General features: G+C 40.7%; 1 protein-coding gene across 2 annotated transcripts in view; it reads right to left on the bottom strand.

Moving 5' to 3' along the window:
* Positions 1-499: 499 nt before the first annotated feature.
* The window catches only part of psmd1 (proteasome 26S subunit, non-ATPase 1), an 87,282-nt gene continuing 66,458 nt past the window's right edge, over positions 500-21,323 (bottom strand). For both annotated transcript variants that reach the window (XM_036585828.1, XM_036585827.1), the window contains exons 20-25: positions 15,464-15,633; positions 12,038-12,130; positions 10,190-10,282; positions 6,901-7,068; positions 3,667-3,827; positions 500-664 (exon numbers count right to left, since the gene is read on the bottom strand). In XM_036585828.1, coding sequence (XP_036441721.1) covers positions 3,681-3,827; positions 6,901-7,068; positions 10,190-10,282; positions 12,038-12,130; positions 15,464-15,633 — 671 coding nt within the window. In that variant the 3' untranslated portion in view covers positions 500-664; positions 3,667-3,680. The remainder of the gene's footprint in view (positions 665-3,666; positions 3,828-6,900; positions 7,069-10,189; positions 10,283-12,037; positions 12,131-15,463; positions 15,634-21,323) is intronic.

Raw genomic sequence — 21,323 nt, 5'->3', positions numbered from 1 at the left:
CCCGAGTAATATATTACCAAGGGTATGTATTAATATACATATTAATAATGTATTAATAACTACATACATTATTATTTTCCTTTTAAATCTTCATTGTGTTTTAGTAATGTATGTATGATGTTCTCAATACATTGAAAATGGTCTTTCTAGCCCATGGACATCAAAGACTTAACGTTGGCAAAAAGTTTTGGCACCCTTGGCTTAAACAGTTGCACCACTTGGGAGCTCCTCTAGTTACTTAAAATCCTGTGTCCATAAAGGTTTCATAGACCAAGAAAAAAAAATGCTGTTTTAACTTGAAATAAGTAACTTTTTTTTTTGTTCTGTTAACTTATTATTTGAAGATCAATTAACTCAATTAAATAAACATTTTAAGCAACATATTTCAAATAAAATTTAACAAAATAATACATAATACATTTTTTTTTTGTTCTAGGATAAATCTAGAGTAAATGTAAATGCCAGTGTGGAGAAATAAGCACACACTCAGCCAACCATGTCCAATAGATCTCTTTTTTTATTGTAAGGACAGAAAATGATAATGTAAAACATTCGCCGTATGGCAACGAGGTCAGGAAGAGGAAGGAACGTGTAAAATAAGAATAGGTCGGGTGGAGGGCAGGACACGGAGAGGTGCATGCTGGGATTCTAATGGATTCACCACCTGTTAAAAGAAAGAGGGGGCACTGGTTAATGAGGCAGATTCACTGTAGACAGTCTTGCTTTCCTCAGACACAGTTAAACGCAGTTTATGCAGACGCACACACTGTAAAGTGGCTCCTCAGATCAACCTAAAAATATTATTTCATGTGGTAAACAAGCAACGGAACTAGATTTATTCAACTCAAAATTACACTGAAAGAATCGTTTATTCAAAGTATTTATTCAGGTTGAGTAAAACTAGTTAATTTACTTCTTACCACAAAGTAATTTTTTTATGTTGATCTGATGAGACACTTTTTACAGTGTACAAAAGTCTGAGCACAACCAGTGAAATGATTTTCTTGATTTTGTAAGTGAAAATAAAATCCTCTATACGCATATTTTTATTTGGGGCACAAATTCTGTGTATTTGCTGAGTTTCATATATTAAAAAAATACAACATAAAATATGGCATGTGCAAAAGTTCTGGCATATTCTGTGTTTTATTTTCCCCCAGTGTGTTAAATTTGCCAAGTAAACAGTAATTGTGCATTAAGATGTGCAGAAGTGCGTCTCTGTAGAGGATGTTTAACTTATTCACACTTCGACATGATTACTTTTGCATAAAGTCAAGCAAAAGATGTTTTATTGTTGTTCAGTAGCTTTTGTAAAAAAATAAATCTATGCCTTTTAGAACCTCAAGGGCTAAAGAACCTTCACATAATGTGGAGGATTTACAAAATATCCACTGCAAAATACAGGGAAACAAAAGTGGGCGAAGGCTAACACAGGCTTCCTCCGAGACCTGTGTAGGTCCACCGCTTCTTTTCGAGCTGCCGCTCACGCAACGTCACTGGACAGCCGAACGCGCTCGGAGGAAAGCGCCAACCGCCAGATCTGTTACGTCAGCTAACAGACGCCTGCGCTGACTAGCATCGCGTTGGGTGATGGGGGGAGAAGGAGGGGCCATCCTACCCACCCAGAGAGAGCGAGGCCAGTTGTGCTCTCTCGGACTCCCGGCTACGGACGGCTGCAGCATCACCAGGGATTGAACTTGCGATCTCCTGATGAGAGGGCCAACGCTTAGACGGTTGCGCCACTCGGGAGCCCGAACATGTACTTTGAACATAATTTAATCTGAAAGATTTTATTCCTAACAGTTTTGGGCTGTTTCTATTTGTCCCAAACAGGGGTGCCTAAAAAAGTTCTTTATTTGTTTTCTTTTTGTCAAATGCTACTGTGAGACAAATGAACTCCTGAACTTGTGTCATATCGTAACATGACTACACTGATCTGCACTGCATTAAGAACTGCTGTTGTCCTGTGAGTCGAGAGCCTCACGTTCAGCCTCAGTGGCAGTGACTCAGAGCGGCAGCCACTGCTTACATTCCATAGGCAGTGATGAGTCTGTGCCAGAAGAACCTCCCGCACCACCCGTTACAGCTATCTGCACACGATCTGAGGACAGAGGCACCCGGCTAACTGCAAGTTACGACCGTGAAAACGACGGTGAACCTGCCGCTGTTTCCTGAGTGACTTTAGGGCAAGTATGGGACATATTTATAACTGGCCCAACCTCAGGCTCCTTTTTATCATGTATTGATGTTTGAGAGCTTATAATCTGTTTGTTTTATCCAACACCACATGTGCACTGTTTGTAGTAGTCTGTCCTGAGTATTTGCCAGGTGTTTTCAGAGATAACTGCTGAAGCATTTTTATGAGCCTACTCTGCTCATGTTAGCTGGTGATTAAGGCTCCTACAGCAAACTAAGTTACTTTGTGACTGTTTTCCAGCTAAACCTGTAGTCTGTGGCTCTGAAGGACACTGTATATACAGGAGCACCATCTTCAAGTTTTTTGGTCTAATTTTTCTTTTTATTTGGAAAAAAAAAAAATACTGAGTAACTAAGTTTATTAAAAAGTACTTTAATAAAAATGAGTGAATTCTTTTGTGATTCTGTGTTGCAGGTACCAATATACCAATGTGCACTAGATTCACTGGTTTACAGTGGTGTGCAAATAAGTAAACACCAGTGTGTAAATGCTGATGTATGTAGACGCTGATATTAGATCCTAAGAAGGGCAGGACACTGACTACAGAATAAATTCAGGGGTTTTTATAAGCTCTGCTGTTAAGCACAGCTAAACTGTCACAATTTTTACTGTTCATGTGAGGATAACATCACAAAGCACTATTATAACCACCAATAAGTGAACCAGAATAGTTTGCTGTATTTTTTTCTGTTAGGGTAAAAATATTAAATAACGTTTCAAAATCACTTTCAGGGATTTGTCTGTTTATCTCTGGAGCTTTACAGAACTATACTGAGAGCAGCTGTTTCAGACAAGCGACCAAAGAGGGGAAAGAATAAAAAATAAAATAGAATTATTACTGTAAAAAATTTATAAAAATGTGATAAAAAAAGGGGTCAATTATTTTTTTTGATTCTGTGAGCATCATCAGCTTATGTCGCAGGTACCAAAAATATCTACATTTATTTGCAGACCACCGGTTTTGCTAATAACAGAGATGACAACCTGGACAACACGGACCGGAGTATCTGAGGATACTGACTTCTGAAGTTGGCATCATGCCCATATAAGGAATTCTGGATTTAAGCTGGTTTTCTCTATGGGAAAAATTAATTGAAATTTCCGATTTGCATTGTCTGGTAAACTAAAATGTTCCAGGCCTGATAAGCTCTGTCCTGTGTACATTTTCCCCAAATGTCACTGGATCCTCTGAATCATGAGGTCAAGCTAATGCACACAAATGACATCCCATGAAATAAGTCTACTATTAAACTTCACTGCTTTAGAGCAACAACAGCTGCTACTCAAACTGCCACAGTGACTAAACTAACACTTTGACAAAGTTTGCGGGGGAATTTTGGTGAGGTCAGTCATATGATGTCAGCTCTGCAGTGTTAGTTTGCATGTAGAAACATTAACTACACCGACTACAGGATGATAACAGATTTATTATTAGCTCTGCTGTGATGCCTGTGAGGATGTATGCGTACCTATATGGGGACATTCACTCGTCTATGTACTCAAATGGCTCCGGGGCCTCTGGCTCCTGTTCCTCTTCTTCGATCTTGGGGCCGTGGGCGGAGACTGGCTCCACAAGCTCCTCCTCCTCTTCGCTGGTGTCCTTTAGGATAATGATGCCACCTGTGTGTAACTGAGTGGGAGGAAAGGATCAGATCAGACTGAGGCTTTTCACTGTGTACAGAAAGGTAAGAGCCAGTTCCACTGGCCCGAGACTGACCTGCAGACTGGTGCCAGACTTTAGAGTGAGAAAGAGAGACTGAGAGTGAGCGAGTGAAGGAGAATGTATCCTCACATCGCCTCTTCCATTCTTTTCCCCTCGGCAGACACTGAGCTGTGTTATTACCATGGAGATAATTGCAGACACTCTCCAAAGAAAATGGATGGTACCCCACGTCCACTACGTAGTGTTTACCCCTAGAACTTTCCACTTAAAGGAATAGTTTGGCAAAATCTCAGATCTGCACAATCTTCCCTCCTCACCCCAAATGTGCATCAGCCGAGATGTGTTTGGTGTCTGAAGTTTGCTTCTATAGCTTTGCAGTGGAGCTATAAGGTTAAGTCAAGTCAGGTCAAAGTTTATTTATATAGCACTTTTTGCAACAGGCATCATAAAGCAGGGTCCCACTTTATATTATTAAGCATCTAATAACTGTGTAGTTACACATGAACAACATATGCAACAACACACTAAGTACCGATGATTTAGTCAACGTTGCAGATGGATTACAGAAGTAAGCCTATGTAGTTACACGTGTATCAACTTCAGTTTTGCCTCATGTAATTACACAAGTGTATCTTCTACACAGGAACTTTCCTGTAGTGCTGTGTTAAAGTTACACTGTAAAATAAGTGGACAGTTCCTGTGTAGAAAGTTATGTAGTTACTGTGTAATAATGGAGTAGTAATACAGACATTGGGGGAAGATTAAGATAAGGGGTCGTCTGCTGTTCTGTCACATTACAGAATGGTTTAAAGCTGAAACTGGTCAGTGTCAGCATTAGCAACATAAACGCTAGCTAAATTTTAGGAAAGCTGGCAGATACAGTGTTAGTAATGTCTTAATGTAAGTTATTACATACTTCCTTTTACTGCTGGAAAAAAATTGAGAAAAGCTGCTGTTCCGGTGATTACAATGTAATTACATTTATGTTATTACCCTTGTGTAATTACATGAGAGAGAATAGGCTGTTGCAACTATTAAGATACACTTGTGTAATTACACAAGGTGTACTTCTGCAATCCGTCTGTAACAGTGACTGAATCATTAGTAGTTAGTGTTTTTCACATGCAACTACACAGTTATTAGAGACACTAAATATAAAGTGGGACCCAAAGCAGCTTTGCAGAAAAAAATCCAGGTTCATGAGCAAGTCCACGGCGACAGTGACAAGAAAAAAAACCCTTAAGCCGGATTACACTACGCAACCTTTATGCCACCAGTTTGTCCTGGTTGGCTCTAGTCTGCAGATTTTTGGGCCACTTGGAGTCGACAGAGAGTCAGGTCACTACCAGGGGCCCAAACTCTGATTTCTTCTGACATGTTTCTATTCATCTACACTGCATTTCCAAAAACAACAGATGGGACAAAAAAAAAAAACTTCTAACGAAAGAGCGGAGTGAGTCCAGCGTTTATCTGTGTCAGACGTCTGACCTCGCAGGCTGAATCTCTGCTCTGCTCTCAGCTCTGTTTATTTGGAGCCATTAACGGAGTGTCGTCGTCTTCTTCAGAGGAGTCGGGTTGCGTGTGGGGACTGCTGATCTCATTATTTACAGTGGAAAACTGTCAAACATTTACCGCAGGCTGCAGTGCAGGGCTTTATGGGCCAGCTGTATGAAGAGTCTGATGCATTTTTGCCCATTTAGTAAAAATTAAGTCTATCTGGCTGTGTGAGCTGGACCCAGAGCAAGCTGGGCGATATTTTTAAAAATGATGATAGTTCTTTTTTTTTTTAAAAAAGCCTTTACGATGATTACGTGCCACCCCAGGAACCGGCCTTACCCACAAGCACCCTAGAATTCTTTTCAGTCAGTATGTCGCTGGGGAAATTACTATAACAGTAAAAGATCCAAATATTACATGTAAAAGTGATTTCATTCATTGATATTTAATAATCATCATATTAAATTTTGTCTTTTGCTCACTTGGAACTAATTTTAAACAAAACAGAAAATTCAAACCCGATTAGAGTTTTAAAAAAGTGCATGTATTTAAAGAATTTAAATGAGCACTATATACCAATCAGGCGTAACATTATGACCACCTCCTTGTTTCTGCGCTCATTGTCCATTTTATCAGCTCCGCTTACTATATAGGTGCACTTTGTAGTTCTACAGTTACAGACTGTAGTCCATCTGTTTCTCTGATACTTTAGCCCCCTTTTACCCTGGACCCTCACAGAGCAGGTACTATTTGGGTGGTGCATCATTTTTAGCACTGCAGTAACACTGACGTGGTAGTGGTGTGTTAGTGTGTGTTGCGCTGGTCTGAGTGGATCAGCCACAGCAGTGCTGCTGGAGTTTTTAAACACCTCAGTGTCACTGCTGGACTGAGAATAGTCCACCAAACAAAAATATCCAGCCAACAGAGTCTTGTGGGCAGCGTCCTGTGACCACTGATGAAGGACTAGAGGATGACCAACACAAACTGTGCAGCAGCAGATGAGCTATCGTCTCTGACTTTACATCGACAAGGTGGACTGACAAGATAGGAGAGTCTAATAGAGTGGACAGTGAGTGGACACAGTGTTTATAAACTCAACTTAACTGTAGAACTACAAAGTGCACCTATATAGTAAGTGGAGCTGATAAAATGGACAATGAGAGTAGAAACAAGCAGGTGGTCATAATGTTATGTCTGATCGGTGTACCAACTAAGATGAACTAGAAGTTAATAACTTTCATTCTTAGACCAAGCGTGTCCAGTCTTATCTGCAAAGGGCTTGTGTGGCTGCAAGTTTTCACTCCAAACAAGCTGGGGCACATCTGATGGTGTGATCTGATAGACCGATCAAAACGAGTTCTGGCTTCCATTTGAAGCTTATTTAGTGAATGAACAGGTTAATATTTGGAAAGCTGTGAAATATCTATCAGTTCTCTTTCTTAAAATTGCCTTTCAAAGATCAGCATCTTGTAAAACATCTAAAACAACTAATCGCATCACCCAGCCCTGGTGTGAGCTGGTCAGACTGAGAGAAGATACTCACCGGTTTGAATGGCTGGTAGCGACAGTTCTCAGGCATGGTCAGCACTCGGAGCTGTGCGGGCATCGCTCTGGCCGGGTTCTCCAGCATCTGGAAGTTGGGCTCCTGCTCTTTCTTCTTCTCTTTCTCCTTCTCTTCATCTTTCTTCTCTTTCTCAGCCTCCTGTGTCTCCTGCGTCAAACAACACGACAGGCTTACACACTAAAACTAGAGCCTGGCCGAAATGTCAGGTGGCTGATTTTTATGGTGATATCAGTATCAGTAGCATCAGCCCTCGTTTACAGGCTGAAGTGGTGAGTCTGAACACAAAACACTACCATTATTTAAATATGTATGTAAAATGTTTTAAAAGCTGATCTTTAGCATGAAAATAACAGTTTATAGCAAACTAAACAAAACTTTTCTACAAAGGTAAAATAAGAAAAGTAAAAGATAATTAACAGAAACAGAGCATGTATTACGCTGCAGTGCATGCTGGGGACTGTAGTGCAAACAGGCCTTGTGTTTGACACATGGGATTCAGTGGATCTGGTCAATTCAGAGGGAAAATGTACATACAGCAAAACATTTAGCTTTAGAAAAACTCGTTCACCATAATGAAAACAGAATACTTTGTGCCCCCATCAAGAAAACCAGCTTATGGGAATGACGCCATCTACAGAACAGCGTCAGAGGACTATGGGGTAATCAATATGTTACTGTCATTGTGATAAAGTGAATAATGATATTCTTTTCTAATCATATATCATCAGTACTTCTAGAACATTAAACAACAGCATGCATCATAAAGGGGGTTGAAAGATGCCCCCAGAAGCTGTCTAAGATTTTCCCTGTGCTGTCAGGTAATCGAGTTTGATCTGAACGATGCCAGGAGTGCATGAGCGCGTAATTGGTCTTGCATAACTGGACGCAGTAGAGACACAGCATGAGAACTTCATAGTCATAATGGTGCAGAGTGTCCGTTCAAACTTGTCAAACCCCAGAAAAATGAAATATTGTGCTACGTATTGTGAAAATGAAAGACAGCATGTGTGAAGAATGAACTCTGCCAATGTGAACGCGAGGACGGTGAAATGTGATGAAGGACCAGTACAGGCAATTAAGAAACTGGACCATTCAAATTAGAGACACCCAACAAAAACATTACAAAAGGTCCAGAGGCTTAATTCGCTCGGCAACACAACTCGGCCAAATCCTTTCAGCCGAGCTCACGAAGTCTCTCGGCCAGAGCGCTGAAAACCGGCAGGACGAGATTCAGGTGCGTGTTCATTTTCACTCATCAGCGATCGAAGGAAGGCCGCGCCGACAGTAAGCCGCGACAGAGACGACAGCAAATCCAGCTAATACACCCTAATCCAGCGGTGCGATTCATGGGTGAACTGACAGCATCACAGGCAAGGCCAGAAAACTCAACATGCCCTCTGCCCTCTCTTTAAACTCTACACTTCAGCAGCAGTAGCCGGCTCTGCAAACCATTAGCAAATCAAACCCAATCGAGAGGGCCATTCTTCACCAGCAGAAACAAAACCTGCGGGGCCTCCGCCACTTTTCCGTTTCATGAGAAGAGGCGTTTGAGGTGCAGTGTCCTTTCTGCTTCACAGAACTTTCAAAACGCATGGAGATGCAAAAACAGATAAGCTGCGAACAAAAAAAAACACACCAGCGAAAGTCTTTTCAGCGAGCAGTGAGAAACAGGTCTAGACCAGAAGAGGACTTTTTGTCTGGGCTGCTCTGAAGTTCAATGTTTGTGGCGGGTCGAGAGCCAAAAAGTCAGAACAGTGTACAAAGAAGCGAAGTACATTTCAAATCAAGTGTTTAAATATGTATTTTATATATCATTACATTATATTTGAAAAGGAAACTGAGAACTTAGTAAGGTATTCTAAATAAGCACACCATTCCAGATTCACACTGAATAAATATTCCAGTCCAAAAAATGAGTAAAATAAAACAGCTTGAGAATGACAGAGTAAACATGCTACTGGGGTTCTCTGAGAAGAGGCTCTAAACTAGGGATGTAGCAAGATTTTAGCCATCAAAATATTTTGGCTGAAAATGGTCAAACATGGCATTTTCGGTTTTTATCCAAAAGAGGAAAAAAAAAGGCTGAAAATTTTAAGCAAGTCTAAAACGAAGTGTAAAAATCAAACACTTAAAACATTTGAATGACACTGAAAATGAGAAATAGTGATTAAACACTCATTCAAACAGTCTGAGCTGCAGCAGATAAACAGTGGGGAAAAAAGTCAGCTGCACAGAACTTTTTCTCAGTTTTCTACAAGAGACAATTTGCAATCGGCTCATAAAGAGAAGCTATGGCACTCAAGAACTGAACTTCATACCACCTGAAAATATGACATCCCACTCAATACTCAGAACACAGCAAAACAAAAGAAGCAGAAAAGAAAGTCTCTGCGAGCCAGATGGCCAAAGTGCAAACATAACTACAAAGTGATGGAATTCATTGCCTTGGACAACAAACCGACCTCTTTTATTGAGGACGAAGGATTTTGTGGCAAATACTGCAGTCAGCACACTGTAATAATGTTTAAACTTTATTATTTCACTGTAACCAAACTGTTTTTATTCATGGTCATCTCCGTTTTGTCCTGCTGAAAGCAGATTATCAACGATAATGTAGTGTATGTCCGTACTAGGTTGGTGTTTGTTTAATACATTTGTTCAAAAAACTTTTCAGGTTTTCAGACAGACGGATCTTAAATTGGCCAGGACTTTCAATTACGGTGCAGAATTACTCTAGAGCCATACTGAATAAACATACCAGTGAGGTACAGGGGGGAAAAGGCTCAGGAGCTCTATACAGTGGGGCTTGAAAGTCAATCACATTTAATATTGGATCATTTTCCTCAATAAATTAATGACCAAGTCATACATTTTTGTCTCATTTGTTTAATCTAATTCTCCTTATCTACTATTAGGACTAGTGTGAGAATCTGATGAAGTTTTAGGTCAAATCTATGCAGAAATACAGAAAATTCAAAGGGTTCACAAACTTGCAGGCACCACTGTACAGTCTACTTATCACTGACCTACAGTACGCCACAGCTGTAGATCTACACTGACGAAACGTCTGACTGAGGCACAGAACAAAACAAATAAAACGGTTCTAGGTCCATACAGAATAAACCCAGCAGTAAGGAACACTGGGAACCTCTCTGGATCCATCTTAAGTATCATCATGAAATCACACTGAGCAACAGCTCCAGACCCACACTGAATAAACTTTCTGCTTATGGCTTGAAAAAACCAAAAACATACTAAATAAACATACCACTTCCATCTTCTCCTCCTCCTTCTCTTTCTTCTCTTTTTCTTTCTCCTTCTTCTTGGCTTTGGCAGTGATGGAGAGCACAGCGGTGGAAACCTAAGCAGTGGAACACAGTGAATGCAAAACATTAAGCGCAGAATCTCGACTGATTCTAAAATGAAGTCTCTGGGGAGTGCAGGACTAAACAGAGCGGTAAACCAGGCGAGATATTAGCTGGTTCCTAATGCTAGACTAAGACACAACAGGCTCCGCAAATTTGTGTTCTCTACTCTCAGAACATCTGATTCAACGTGTCAGCGAGTTCACAATCTGGATCAGAAGTAGAGCTGAAAGATTTGGGAAAAATGTCTGATTGCGAGTTTTTTGAGGAACATTTCAAGCGCGGTTTCAATTGGGATTATTTTCTATTACGTAAGATTATTTTCAAGCCTGTTTTTTCTACAGCGTCAGGTCGTAAATCTCATGTCAGTCCACCTCCTCCGAGACCTCTCTCATCCCTGAATCCGGGAAATGTCACATGATTAAAAATGAAATTCAACATGACGGACTGCACAGGGTACGAAACTATACAGCAGGCGAAAATAGTCGTAAAGTAAATAAACTCTTAGTATTTTTGCAAAACAAAATACATATTCATGGAATTTTAATATTGATTAGCGAACTGGCTGCCCGGCTAATATTACCGAGATCATTCTCAGAACCTCCATCAGGCTTGACTGGGTTTAGGCAATGTTTATGTTATTATAAACATTGAGTGACTAAGAAAACCAGCTAGCTGTTTTAATTGCGAGCAACTTTGCGTTACATTTTCTCAGTCGTTTACTTCCAAGGCATCTCTTTTGTCAACAAAATCACATGATTGTTTTCTTACTATATTCAATAATAACATGCTGGTAGCCGAAAATCTAAGGGAGTGCAATTTTCAAATCGCAAGAGTTGCAAAAATTGCAATTTTTGAAAAAATTATAGCCTACATCCTCAAAAACGGTGTTTTAAGTTGTAAGAGGGAAAGTTTAACCAAACAACGTAGAATTTCAGAACTGTCTTCGTAAGGTAGACCAATCAGAGGGAACCGAACCTCCATGTTTTATGATATCACAACCACAACTTACTGGCAGTCTGGCTCACTACATTAAGGGGTCGAGCCTCAAGCTAATAATGGTTAATATATTCTGGTACTGTGAAACAAAAAAAAAATGCCTAGGAGGAAAAATCGCAATTAGATATTTTAGCCAAATCGTTCAGCCCTACATGCTGGCCTAAGTGTTTTAATAACAACACTATAAAATCGCTCATTTACTTAACTACACAATAAACAACAGGGTAAAATATAATTCAAGCAAGCATTTAGTTTTTTAATTAAAAAAACTGCAGAATGAAAAATCTCAGGCCCTATTGGCAATACCACCCCACGACACTAGATGGCAATAATGGCAACAGCGCCACCTTCTCTCAGATAGGTACCACAGGAGAGGTAAGCCTCCGGAATGAGATCTGCGTACAGACCCTTCTTGTTTTTTTTTGCCAATAAGATCACTTTTTCCACTTTTCTGGCTTAAGGGTTGAGCCCTGAGTGTTGTGTGCCAGACTGCCAGTAAATTGTGGTTGTGATGTCACAACACATGGAGGTTTGGGTGCCTCTGATTGGCTAACTCTACAGGCAGTTCACAAGCTCTTTTATTGGGTCAAATTTCCCCACCTAAGACAACGTTGTTGATAATGTAGACTTCAGATAAAAAATTGCGATTTCGATATAGAAACGTTTAATCTTTCAGCTGTAAGAAGTGCTGGAGGAGGAAAAACAGAGCGTGAAGGCTGTGGGGTTGGAAAGTTCTGAGCTGAAACACTTACCTTCTCCTTCTCTTTCTCCTTGGGCACCTCCAGCGCTGGAGGATAGGCGAAGGTGGAGGGTTTACAGTTGGATCGATACTGAACCTTGGGCATCTGGACAACACACAGAAAACAGACTATGACTGTAAAGCCCCTGGGTTACGGCTGGGAGACTTATTACAGGTTTTCCATTTCATTCAATAACCACAGTTTTATTGTGCGCACTAAAACTGCCGCAAACGAATGAGTTTAACAAACTGAAAAAATATTAAAATATAAAATGTGAAATGTGCCATAACGTTCGCCAGGCCACATTTTATGATTTTTCCTCAGTCTGTTAAATTCAAATAAACCGTAATTGTGTATTAAAGGTGTGCAGAACCATGTTCACTGTTCACTGATGAACTGTGATTTTCACTTCAGCAAAACATACTTTGACCAGAGTGCTCTGATTTATGCACACAGCTGTACTGTATTATAGATACAGCTTCCTGCATGTGTAAGTCCACTTTAAAAAAAAAACAAAAAAAAACATGCCATTACTGTTAACTATTAGATTAATTTCCTAATGCTCACTAAGTCTGAATTGTACTTTTAAATTTAAAGTAAAGAAAAAGTCTGATTTTAAGAAAGGGAAAAAAATGTGATTCAAGAAATCTAAACCAACTCCACTCCGCAAAGGGCAGAAACACATTTTTGAAACACCAAATTATTCTGTGTATACGAAACTAAGTGAATGGCTAGACTTCTCTTTTTCCATTTAGCGAGTACACGTTGTACATTGACGTAGTTACTGCTTTAAGCAGATGATGCCTAAACCAGACTGAGCCTATTTTACCACGATCACGAGAACTCAACAGTCTGAGGTCCAGCATTGAATACTGAAAACACTATTCGGGTATTTGTTACGCTTAACCGCCGTAAAATGGAGTAAATAAACAGGTCAACAATTCAGAGAAACACAGATGTTTTAACATGACTGTAAAGCGTGATCGTTTTCTGAGGGAGCGTATTAAACACGAGTGCCTGGATGTGAGCGTGTAGCCAAGGATGCACTGTTAAGGACATGACTGAGAAGGCTAACTACTCTAGCCAATGTTACCTATGTCCAGTGAAAAGGATTTTCTGCATTAAAAAATTAAAATAACCATTGTATTATCTCTGTTTAATGTCATTTCAATGTATTATGGTCCTTTTCTACATAAGCATAAAAAAAGCTAGTAGTATGCTGATATTTTGGTAGCTAACTAGCTAAATTTCCCGTTCCACCTTAAATGGTGTAGTAGTTACATTCTGGCACCTCAGGCATCAGAGCTGCTGCTCCATTTAAGGTGGAACGGGAAAACTCAAACAAAAAGTTAGCGAATATCTGACTTCAGCTTCATATCCCTGAAGAATTAGGGGTGGGTGATAATAAATAATTGCCCCCCCTCTTTGAAGGCATATGATGCCCTAAATGTAACTAAAGCCCAGCAGTGAGGAGCTGAACTTCACCCTCCTCTGCTGTCACTGCAGACTGGCAGGGTCGCCTACAGAGCAGCGCTGGTAGCTGTTAATGAAGTGATGCTCTTTTTATTTGAGGGTCCCATTTCAGAGGAAGATCTCAACCACTACCCTGTAACTCAGTTCCAAGGGGTTAGGGTGACTCGAAAACAAACGGTAGGGGTAAAAGTAAGAAATGGGACTGGGCCTGTCTACCCAACTTTGCTAACTTTTGTTGAAGTCTGATTTTTCTCTTCTTGTTGTTTTTTTTTTTTTTCTTCCCTGCAGTTAAATCAATCTGCTCATGAACTCTTATGGATATTCGAATATCAGAATTAGCCCATACACACATCCCTAATATTTACCATGATTTTGATAAATCATTATTCTACCACCTATTTATACGTCTACTGTGGGTCCATTTGGAGCACTCATCGTGCCAGCGCTACTCTGGCTGCTGTGGATGCTCTTCAAACAGAAAAGGCTGGCATACAGGACAAGGGCACTGTAAGTAAACACTCTTTTAGAAAGAAAACAGAGAGAACGCAGAGGGCCAGCTGGCGTGGGCACGGAGGGAGCAGGTGTGGAGAAAGAATCCCATCCTACCGCTGAAGCATAAAATGTTGTACAACACAATCAGCCAGAGCCGATGCTGAATAAGCATCTATGGGCTTTCTGGTTTCCCCTGTTGACTGCTAGGAATCAGAGTGTTCCCAAAAACTCCATTTGGCAGATAGCGACAGTACAGTGAAGCAAAGCTCTGATTAAGAGTTTAGCAGAAAAAAAAAAATCAGTGAAGGAGCTTCTGGTTGGATGCAGAAACACTGAACCTTCTCAAACAGTTTGACCACCACTCATACCAAAGGGAGGTCACTACAAAAACCATGCACTGTAACACGATTATCACAATGAAATAAAGCTGTCAAAACATGAGAAAAGACAAAAGATTGCTTTTGTTGGCTTCAGGAGCTGCGAACACACCTTTCAAAAGGTTTGAAATCAATACAGTTAAACAGGGATACGTTATCGATACACTGGCGTCAAATATTGATTTATTTATTGAAACATCATGCGCTGTAAACGCTCTAAACAGACTCCCCCTCCAATTTGATTTACCAGATTCATTACTTCATGACTCCACATGATGGCGCTAATCAAATGAATAGGGTAAACCTGTGGTGAAAAAAACAACGGGGGGGGAACAAATCAGACAGACACCGTTCTCTTTCAAGTTGAAGGTCTGGGCCACTTCGGCTTTTCGGGACAAAAGAAAGACAAAGACTATGTGCTTTGCAAAAACTGTCTCTTTAAAATAAAGTACACGGGCAACACAACAAATCACTCCCGCACAGCTGTAGGTTTCATAGTTTTGATCCTCATCTCTTTTTCAACAACGGTCTCTGAAGCACAGCGACAGCAGGAGTCACATGTGAGGCTAACGCATCCGGGGAGCTCCCTGAGGAGTTTTACGTCTTGTTTTGTTTGTCTGGTTGAGCTGTAGTTGAATGTCCTCTAAAGCCAGATGCACAGTGTGTGATTTTAGAAATCTTGTCCTTTCGTGACTCACACTGTATGTTTGACTAGACCAAAGCCTATTACTTATTTGGTCATATCTGACAAAAATGTTGGAAAAGTATCTCAGGTGGTTCCTAATGAAGGAGGGCTATTTTCTAAAAGAATGTAAAATAAATGATAAAATACATTAGTTTTTTTCCCCACAGGGTATTATTTTATAGTTTTAAGGCCTTCACTGTCCAGAACGAGCAAAACCCTCCTATGAATGGGTCTGTCCAAACCTTTAACCGGTACTGTCTGTAATCATAAACACCGAAACTTAATAAAGCAAATATTCATTTATATATCCGACAGGGGCAGCGCACACAACACAATTAGCGATAAGCTGCACTTCATCCACCGTCCTTATTTGTTGGGATGAGAAAACAAGTTGTGGCGTTGCGTGGTTACCTTCAGGTCCTTGTTGAGGCCAATGATGGCTGTAGGTGTGAAGGCCAGAGACAGGAAGTGTGAGAGCGGGAACCAGAACCAGAACTGAGTGAAGACCAGCAAACCCACCACGGACGGCATGTGGGTGTGTCCAGTACGGGACTGCAGGGAGATGGTCACGTTACGGCCACCTGGAGAGCGAATTAGAGCAAGAGAGGAAACAAAGATAAAAGATTAAATTTTACATTTATATTTTTGCCACACCAACCACAAAAGAAAGAAATAGAGAATGAGTGCGAGACGACAAGAAGCAGAAACAAAGTATGACTGGGAGAGAGAGAGAGAGAGAGAGAGAGAGAGAGAGAGAGAGAGAGAGAGAGAGAGAGCGAGCGCGCGAGAGAGAGGGACAGAGAGAGAGAAAAGAAAGAGGGAACATGATGGGGGAGTGAGGGAGACAGAGAAAGTAAGAGTGAGAAAGAAAGTAAGAAAGAAAAAAAGAAAGAAAAAGAAAGTGAGAGAAAGAAAATAAGGAGTAAGAGAGGTTGAGAGAGCAAGACAGTGAGAGAGGAGAGGAAAAAAGGAAAAAGTGAGGGAGAGAAAAAAAAAAACAACGAAAGAGTGAGAAAGCGACACAAAAAGATGGAAAGAAGATCGAGGGAGAAAGAACAAGAAAGAGGGAAAGAGCAAAAGATGGAGTGAGAAAAAGCAAAAAAATCGAAACGAGAAAGATGAGAGAAAGAAAGAGGAGAAAGAGCAAAAATAAAATCAAGAAAGACAGGAAGAGAGAGCAAGAGACAAACGGAAGAGAGAGAAACATCACAAGGGAAGAAAAGAGTGAGACAGCAAAGCTGAGAGTGAGACAGAAAAGAAGAGGGAAACAAAGTTAAAAGATTTATGTGAAGAACTGAAGCTGAACTTTCAATCTCATTAATAAAAAGAAACAAATCTCTGCTGCGTGTGTGTGTGGTGTGTGTGTGGGGTGTGTGTGTGTGTGTGGTGTGTGTGTGGTGTGTGCGCATGTGTGTGTGTGTGTGTGTGTGTGTATAACTGCACCCCAAAGACATCATTCATGTCTATCAGACGTTACTATTGTTCATCAGGCAGCAGATCAGATTTGAGGGGGTTTATTAGAACAATGGGGTGGAGTGATCGGGCCAGAGAACGCTGCTTTCCTGCGTCTTTTCCTGTCTGGGTTCAGCGCTGAGGAGCTGATACTGAGCTGGGCTGTTAATGAGGGACGATCTGAAGGTCAAGGCTGAAGCTGTGGGGAGGGGGGACAAAATAACAGAAACAGCCTCCCTCCCTTGTCAGGGACAGAAGGAACGAGGGAAGGAAAGAGGCGTGGACCTGTTAATTATCAGAGTACAAAGAGAGGAGGGGGGAAAAAAGATCTTCAGCCTATCAATCTTTCTGAAATCAAAGATCAGTCGACACAGACAATAGCGCAACTCTGACACAACATTATAAATCATCTGAATGTTTCCGCTGGAGAGAATTCAGGGCCAGATTTTAAAGTAATTTGGCTCGGGGGTGCGGCTGTAATTGGTCTTGGAAGCTCCTGATCAGTCACAAATGTGATCTTGGGTCAGTTTCAAAACGTCAGACCCAAGAGCTGCCAAAACCAGCTACAACGAGAGAGGGGTATCACTCTAATTTTGACAATATCTTTTTTTTGATACTTTCTTAAAAAATAATAATAATAATAAAAAATTGGAAGCATACAATTGTCAAAAATATCTTGGTCTGCTGAGGCATTAAGATTTCCCTTCACTGGAACTGAGGGTTCTAGACCAACCCCTGAAAAACAGCCCCATATCATCATCCCTCCTCCACCAAACTCTACAGCTGGCACAGTGCAGTCAGGCAGGCAACGTTCTCCTGGCATTCGCCAAACCCAGACTCGTCCATCAGACTGACTGATAGAGAAGCCGATTCATCACTCCACAGAATACGTTTCCACTGCTCCAGAGTCCAGTGGCGGCGCTTTACTCCACTCCATCCGACGCTTGGCACTGCGCATAGTGATCTTAGGCTTGTGTCCAGCCATGGAAACCCATTTCACGAAGCTCCTGATGTGCAGTTCTTTTGCTGATGTTGCTTCCAGAGGCAACTTGAAACTCGTTAATGAGTGATTCAACAGAGGATAAGCACCGTACACTTCAGCATTCGGCTGCCCCACTCCGAGGTTGCATGGTCTACCGCTTCGTGGCTGAGCTGTTGTTGCTCATAAACGCTTCCATTAAACAATTATAGCACAGTTGACAGGGGCAGATCTAGTAGGACAGAAATTTCACAGACTAACTCGTGGCAGAGGTGGCATCCTATGACAGTGCCAAGTTTAAAGTCACTGAGCTCATCAGGACGACCCTCTACTGCCAGTGTTAGTCTTCACTGCAAGGCTGTGTGTTTCATTTTATACACCTGTTAGCAACAGATGTGGCTGAAACACCTGAACTCAATAATAAGCAGGGGTCCCAATACTTTTGTTTAAAACAGTGTGTCTTAGCTTTAGGTGTATGGCTGAAGCTTGTGTATCTGATAAAGCTTGAACTATCTATCTATCTATCTATCTATATCTATCTATGTATATATATATATATATATATATATATATATATATATATATAAATAAACAAAAAAATGTGACATCTACTCATCACATTACATACATGCACTCTTCTGTACATCCTCTTTAAGCATTAATTCTACTTTAAGCTTTTTGTAACTTGAACATTTCATGAAAAACTATTCAGAAAGTTCACAACGTCACAGCAATCACAGAATTTGCAGAGATTATATTACTATGTTATAACCTGTGTTATTTATTAAACTGCTTATGTTAATAAAATGTGCTTATGGCACGTAAATCAGACAGCCAGTCACTGTTCTAGGTTTTGGAATAAATATACTTAGTGGCTCAATGAAGGTGTTGAACCCTGGTGTTGAATTTTACACTGAATGTTTCAATATTTGGTGGTATTGAAGCAATTTAGCCAGTCATAACAGGCAATGAAGACTGTGGATGTAATACGAAATACAGTGACCTGTAAAGACACTTATTTAGCATTTAGTTTTGACTAATTAAAAGCACTGTGCTGTGAACTGCTTTCATTAACCAAATCTGATCTTGAACACAACTTTCTGTTCAGGACTTTGTAATTACTGGTAGGTATGGCATCCAGTGCATAATCAGTTACGTCAACTAGCAGCGATTACAAAACACAGGACTGGAAACTGGAGCTGAAAACCTCTGCATTGGACTGCTGAAGGTGGATTACATCCACTTCTGACACCGACTCAGCATTTCATTCCCAAAAATTAAATTCCGGCTAATCAAGTAAGGTAATCAAGCGATGTCAGAAAATTGGAACGAAGATTTGCTTTTCAGTTTGGCTCCTTTTCAGCTCCTCGCTAATGATAAGTAATGTCATTTATGAGTTGCATTTCCCATTTTTTCACTGTCATGACTGGCACAGAATCTCCAGTTTCCTACTCGCCACGTGTTCTCAGAGGAAACTGTACAGATGGATTATGAGCAGTCTGATCCAGGACCTTAGGCTGGATCCAAGAGACAACTTCGACAGGCTAAACTAACAAAGTTTCACACAGTTACAGCAAGTCAGAACATGTCCAACACTGGACGCTGTTCTCTAGATCCCTCGACGAGTTGCTGTTTGTCAGGTCACTTTGGAAAGTGAAAATCCCAAGTCGTCACTTCTTCCAGTTCAGGTATTTCACCAGGTCAGGGGTCGGCAACCCAAATGTTAAGAAAAGCCATTTTGTCCTTTCACCAAAACATCAAACCACCTTGGGAGCCACAATGTTTTATGTTTTACCATCTTGGCTGTAAATACGTCTCAGTATGTGCTGATGTCCTAGTATAGACTAAAAAATATAAACGAAAACTCAGACTTTCTTTGCTCTGCTTTAAGCTTTAGCTCAGCTATAGCCACTTTTCTCACATCTCCGGCAGGAAACTTTTCCACAAAAGTAGAAGAGTTTCTTGTAAAATGTCTCTCTACATTCTATCTTCTATGAGGCTGAAGGCGCTTCTCATTCGCCAGCTTCTTGTTTGAATTTTCCTGTTCCACCTTAAATCTCAGCCTGAGGCACCAGAATGTAACTACTGCACCATTTAAAGTGGAACGGGAGAATTCGAACATGAAGCTAACTTCAGCTTTGTGACTTTAGTGTTTGACAGTTTCTTGCTGCAAATTAATCGTATCAGGAAGCCAGCTGGAGTCCATTCGTCTTTGGCGTTTCGTTAGCTACTAGCTAGGCGAGATTGTTGACTGCGTTGCTATGGTGACCCGCAGTCTGAGCGCTGATCTTCATGGTTAAAGGATGAATTAGCAGTTCTACATTAACTCCAGCGTTTAAGACCATTTATTGTTAAACTGTGTCGAACGATCAGCAGAGCTTTATTTTACTGTAAAGGAGGATTATTTTATTTTCACCTACAAATCTGATTCTGCTGTGGAGAAACAACAGGGCAGTAAAAGAGCCGCATGTGACTCTGGTGCTGCATGTTGCTGACCCCTGCACCAAGTGAACTGCCACACTGAGAAGGCTTTCTTAGTCTGTTTACACAGCAAGTTTGTCTTAAAATCCAAACCAGAGTTTGGGTGTTTGTGACACTATCTTTTCCATTCGGTTAGGTTCGTTATACATTGCAATGGCTAAAGTGCACCAAAAGTATGTGTTCGCTGATTGGTCAGAAATTTGGTGGGGATACAAGCAATCTGTTCCTTTCCCATTCGAGCCAAAAAACAGATCAATTAATAATAACAAATAATAACAATTAATATTTAACTTTCATTACAATATCACTACATAGTATTCAGATCTGTCAATCACATGTAATCCTTCCATCGGCATGCTTTAAAGTTTAATTCTCTTGTTTACTGTAGACCACCATAAAACCCCTTCCCACCAGCTGCAAACTGGACAAAGTGGAGCAGAGTTCACTTCTTTAGTCAAAAAGTACTGAACTAAAGAGCTTCAATTGGTCCGCATCAAACAAGGTAGGCCCAAAAACTAAGTCTACAGCTGGAGCTGGGATATTTGACTGTGCTTTTCAAGGCAACAGACACAAAGCAAACCCTAATGTGCATCACGAAGGCTTCCTATGCAGCACTGGGGCTCATGTATATAGATTAGACGTTTGGCACACATGGCCTGGTGCTGCTAAATCCCCATTAATGAGAGCGCGAAGCTCCATCTGGAACAGAGGTCATTAGACTGAGACTGAACGCCATCCGCATTTGACATTAAACACAATTACAGAGAGGGAAAAGCAAACATGCGCTCAGTGACACACTGAAGTATTCATAAGGTTCATGTATATTTCACTCCTACCTGGAGAGGAGGGTTTAAGGGGAGCAGAGAGGGAATTACGGGAAAGGAGAAGACTTGCTTTACTTTGAAGGTCAACGCACTCTGTTCATACTAATGTGTAGGTGTTGAGGGGGAGGGGGGGGTGATGTTTGTCTGTTGTGGCAGGCGTAGGACAGGCTGCTATCTGCTTACTGATCGAACGTAAAAGATCTTATCACTCCGCCTTACAACGAGCATGCAGGTGCTGAGATCCAGACGTGTTCAGGACCTCTCAGCTCTGTGGCACATAATTATATGATTTATGCCAAGATAATCCTGTTAACGCAAACTGAATTATGCACGGATTCTGAATAAAAGACAATAACACTGATAGCAAAATTAAGATATCAACAGAACAAAACCTCATACCTCCATTGTTTTTCTTTCTTTCTTTCCTTAATTGCCAGCTGCTTTTTACATTGTCAAAACTGTATAAAGAATGGTCCAACATATGTGGCCCAAAATGACAAAATAAAACCTTGTTGCATTCATTTAAATTGAACGT

The sequence above is a fragment of the Colossoma macropomum genome, unplaced genomic scaffold, assembly GCF_904425465.1.
Source record: "Colossoma macropomum unplaced genomic scaffold, Colossoma_macropomum, whole genome shotgun sequence".
Taxonomy (NCBI): domain Eukaryota; kingdom Metazoa; phylum Chordata; class Actinopteri; order Characiformes; family Serrasalmidae; genus Colossoma; species Colossoma macropomum.
The sequence above is the reverse complement of the archived record's forward strand: the minus strand, read 5'-3'. Positions and strand labels throughout refer to the sequence as shown.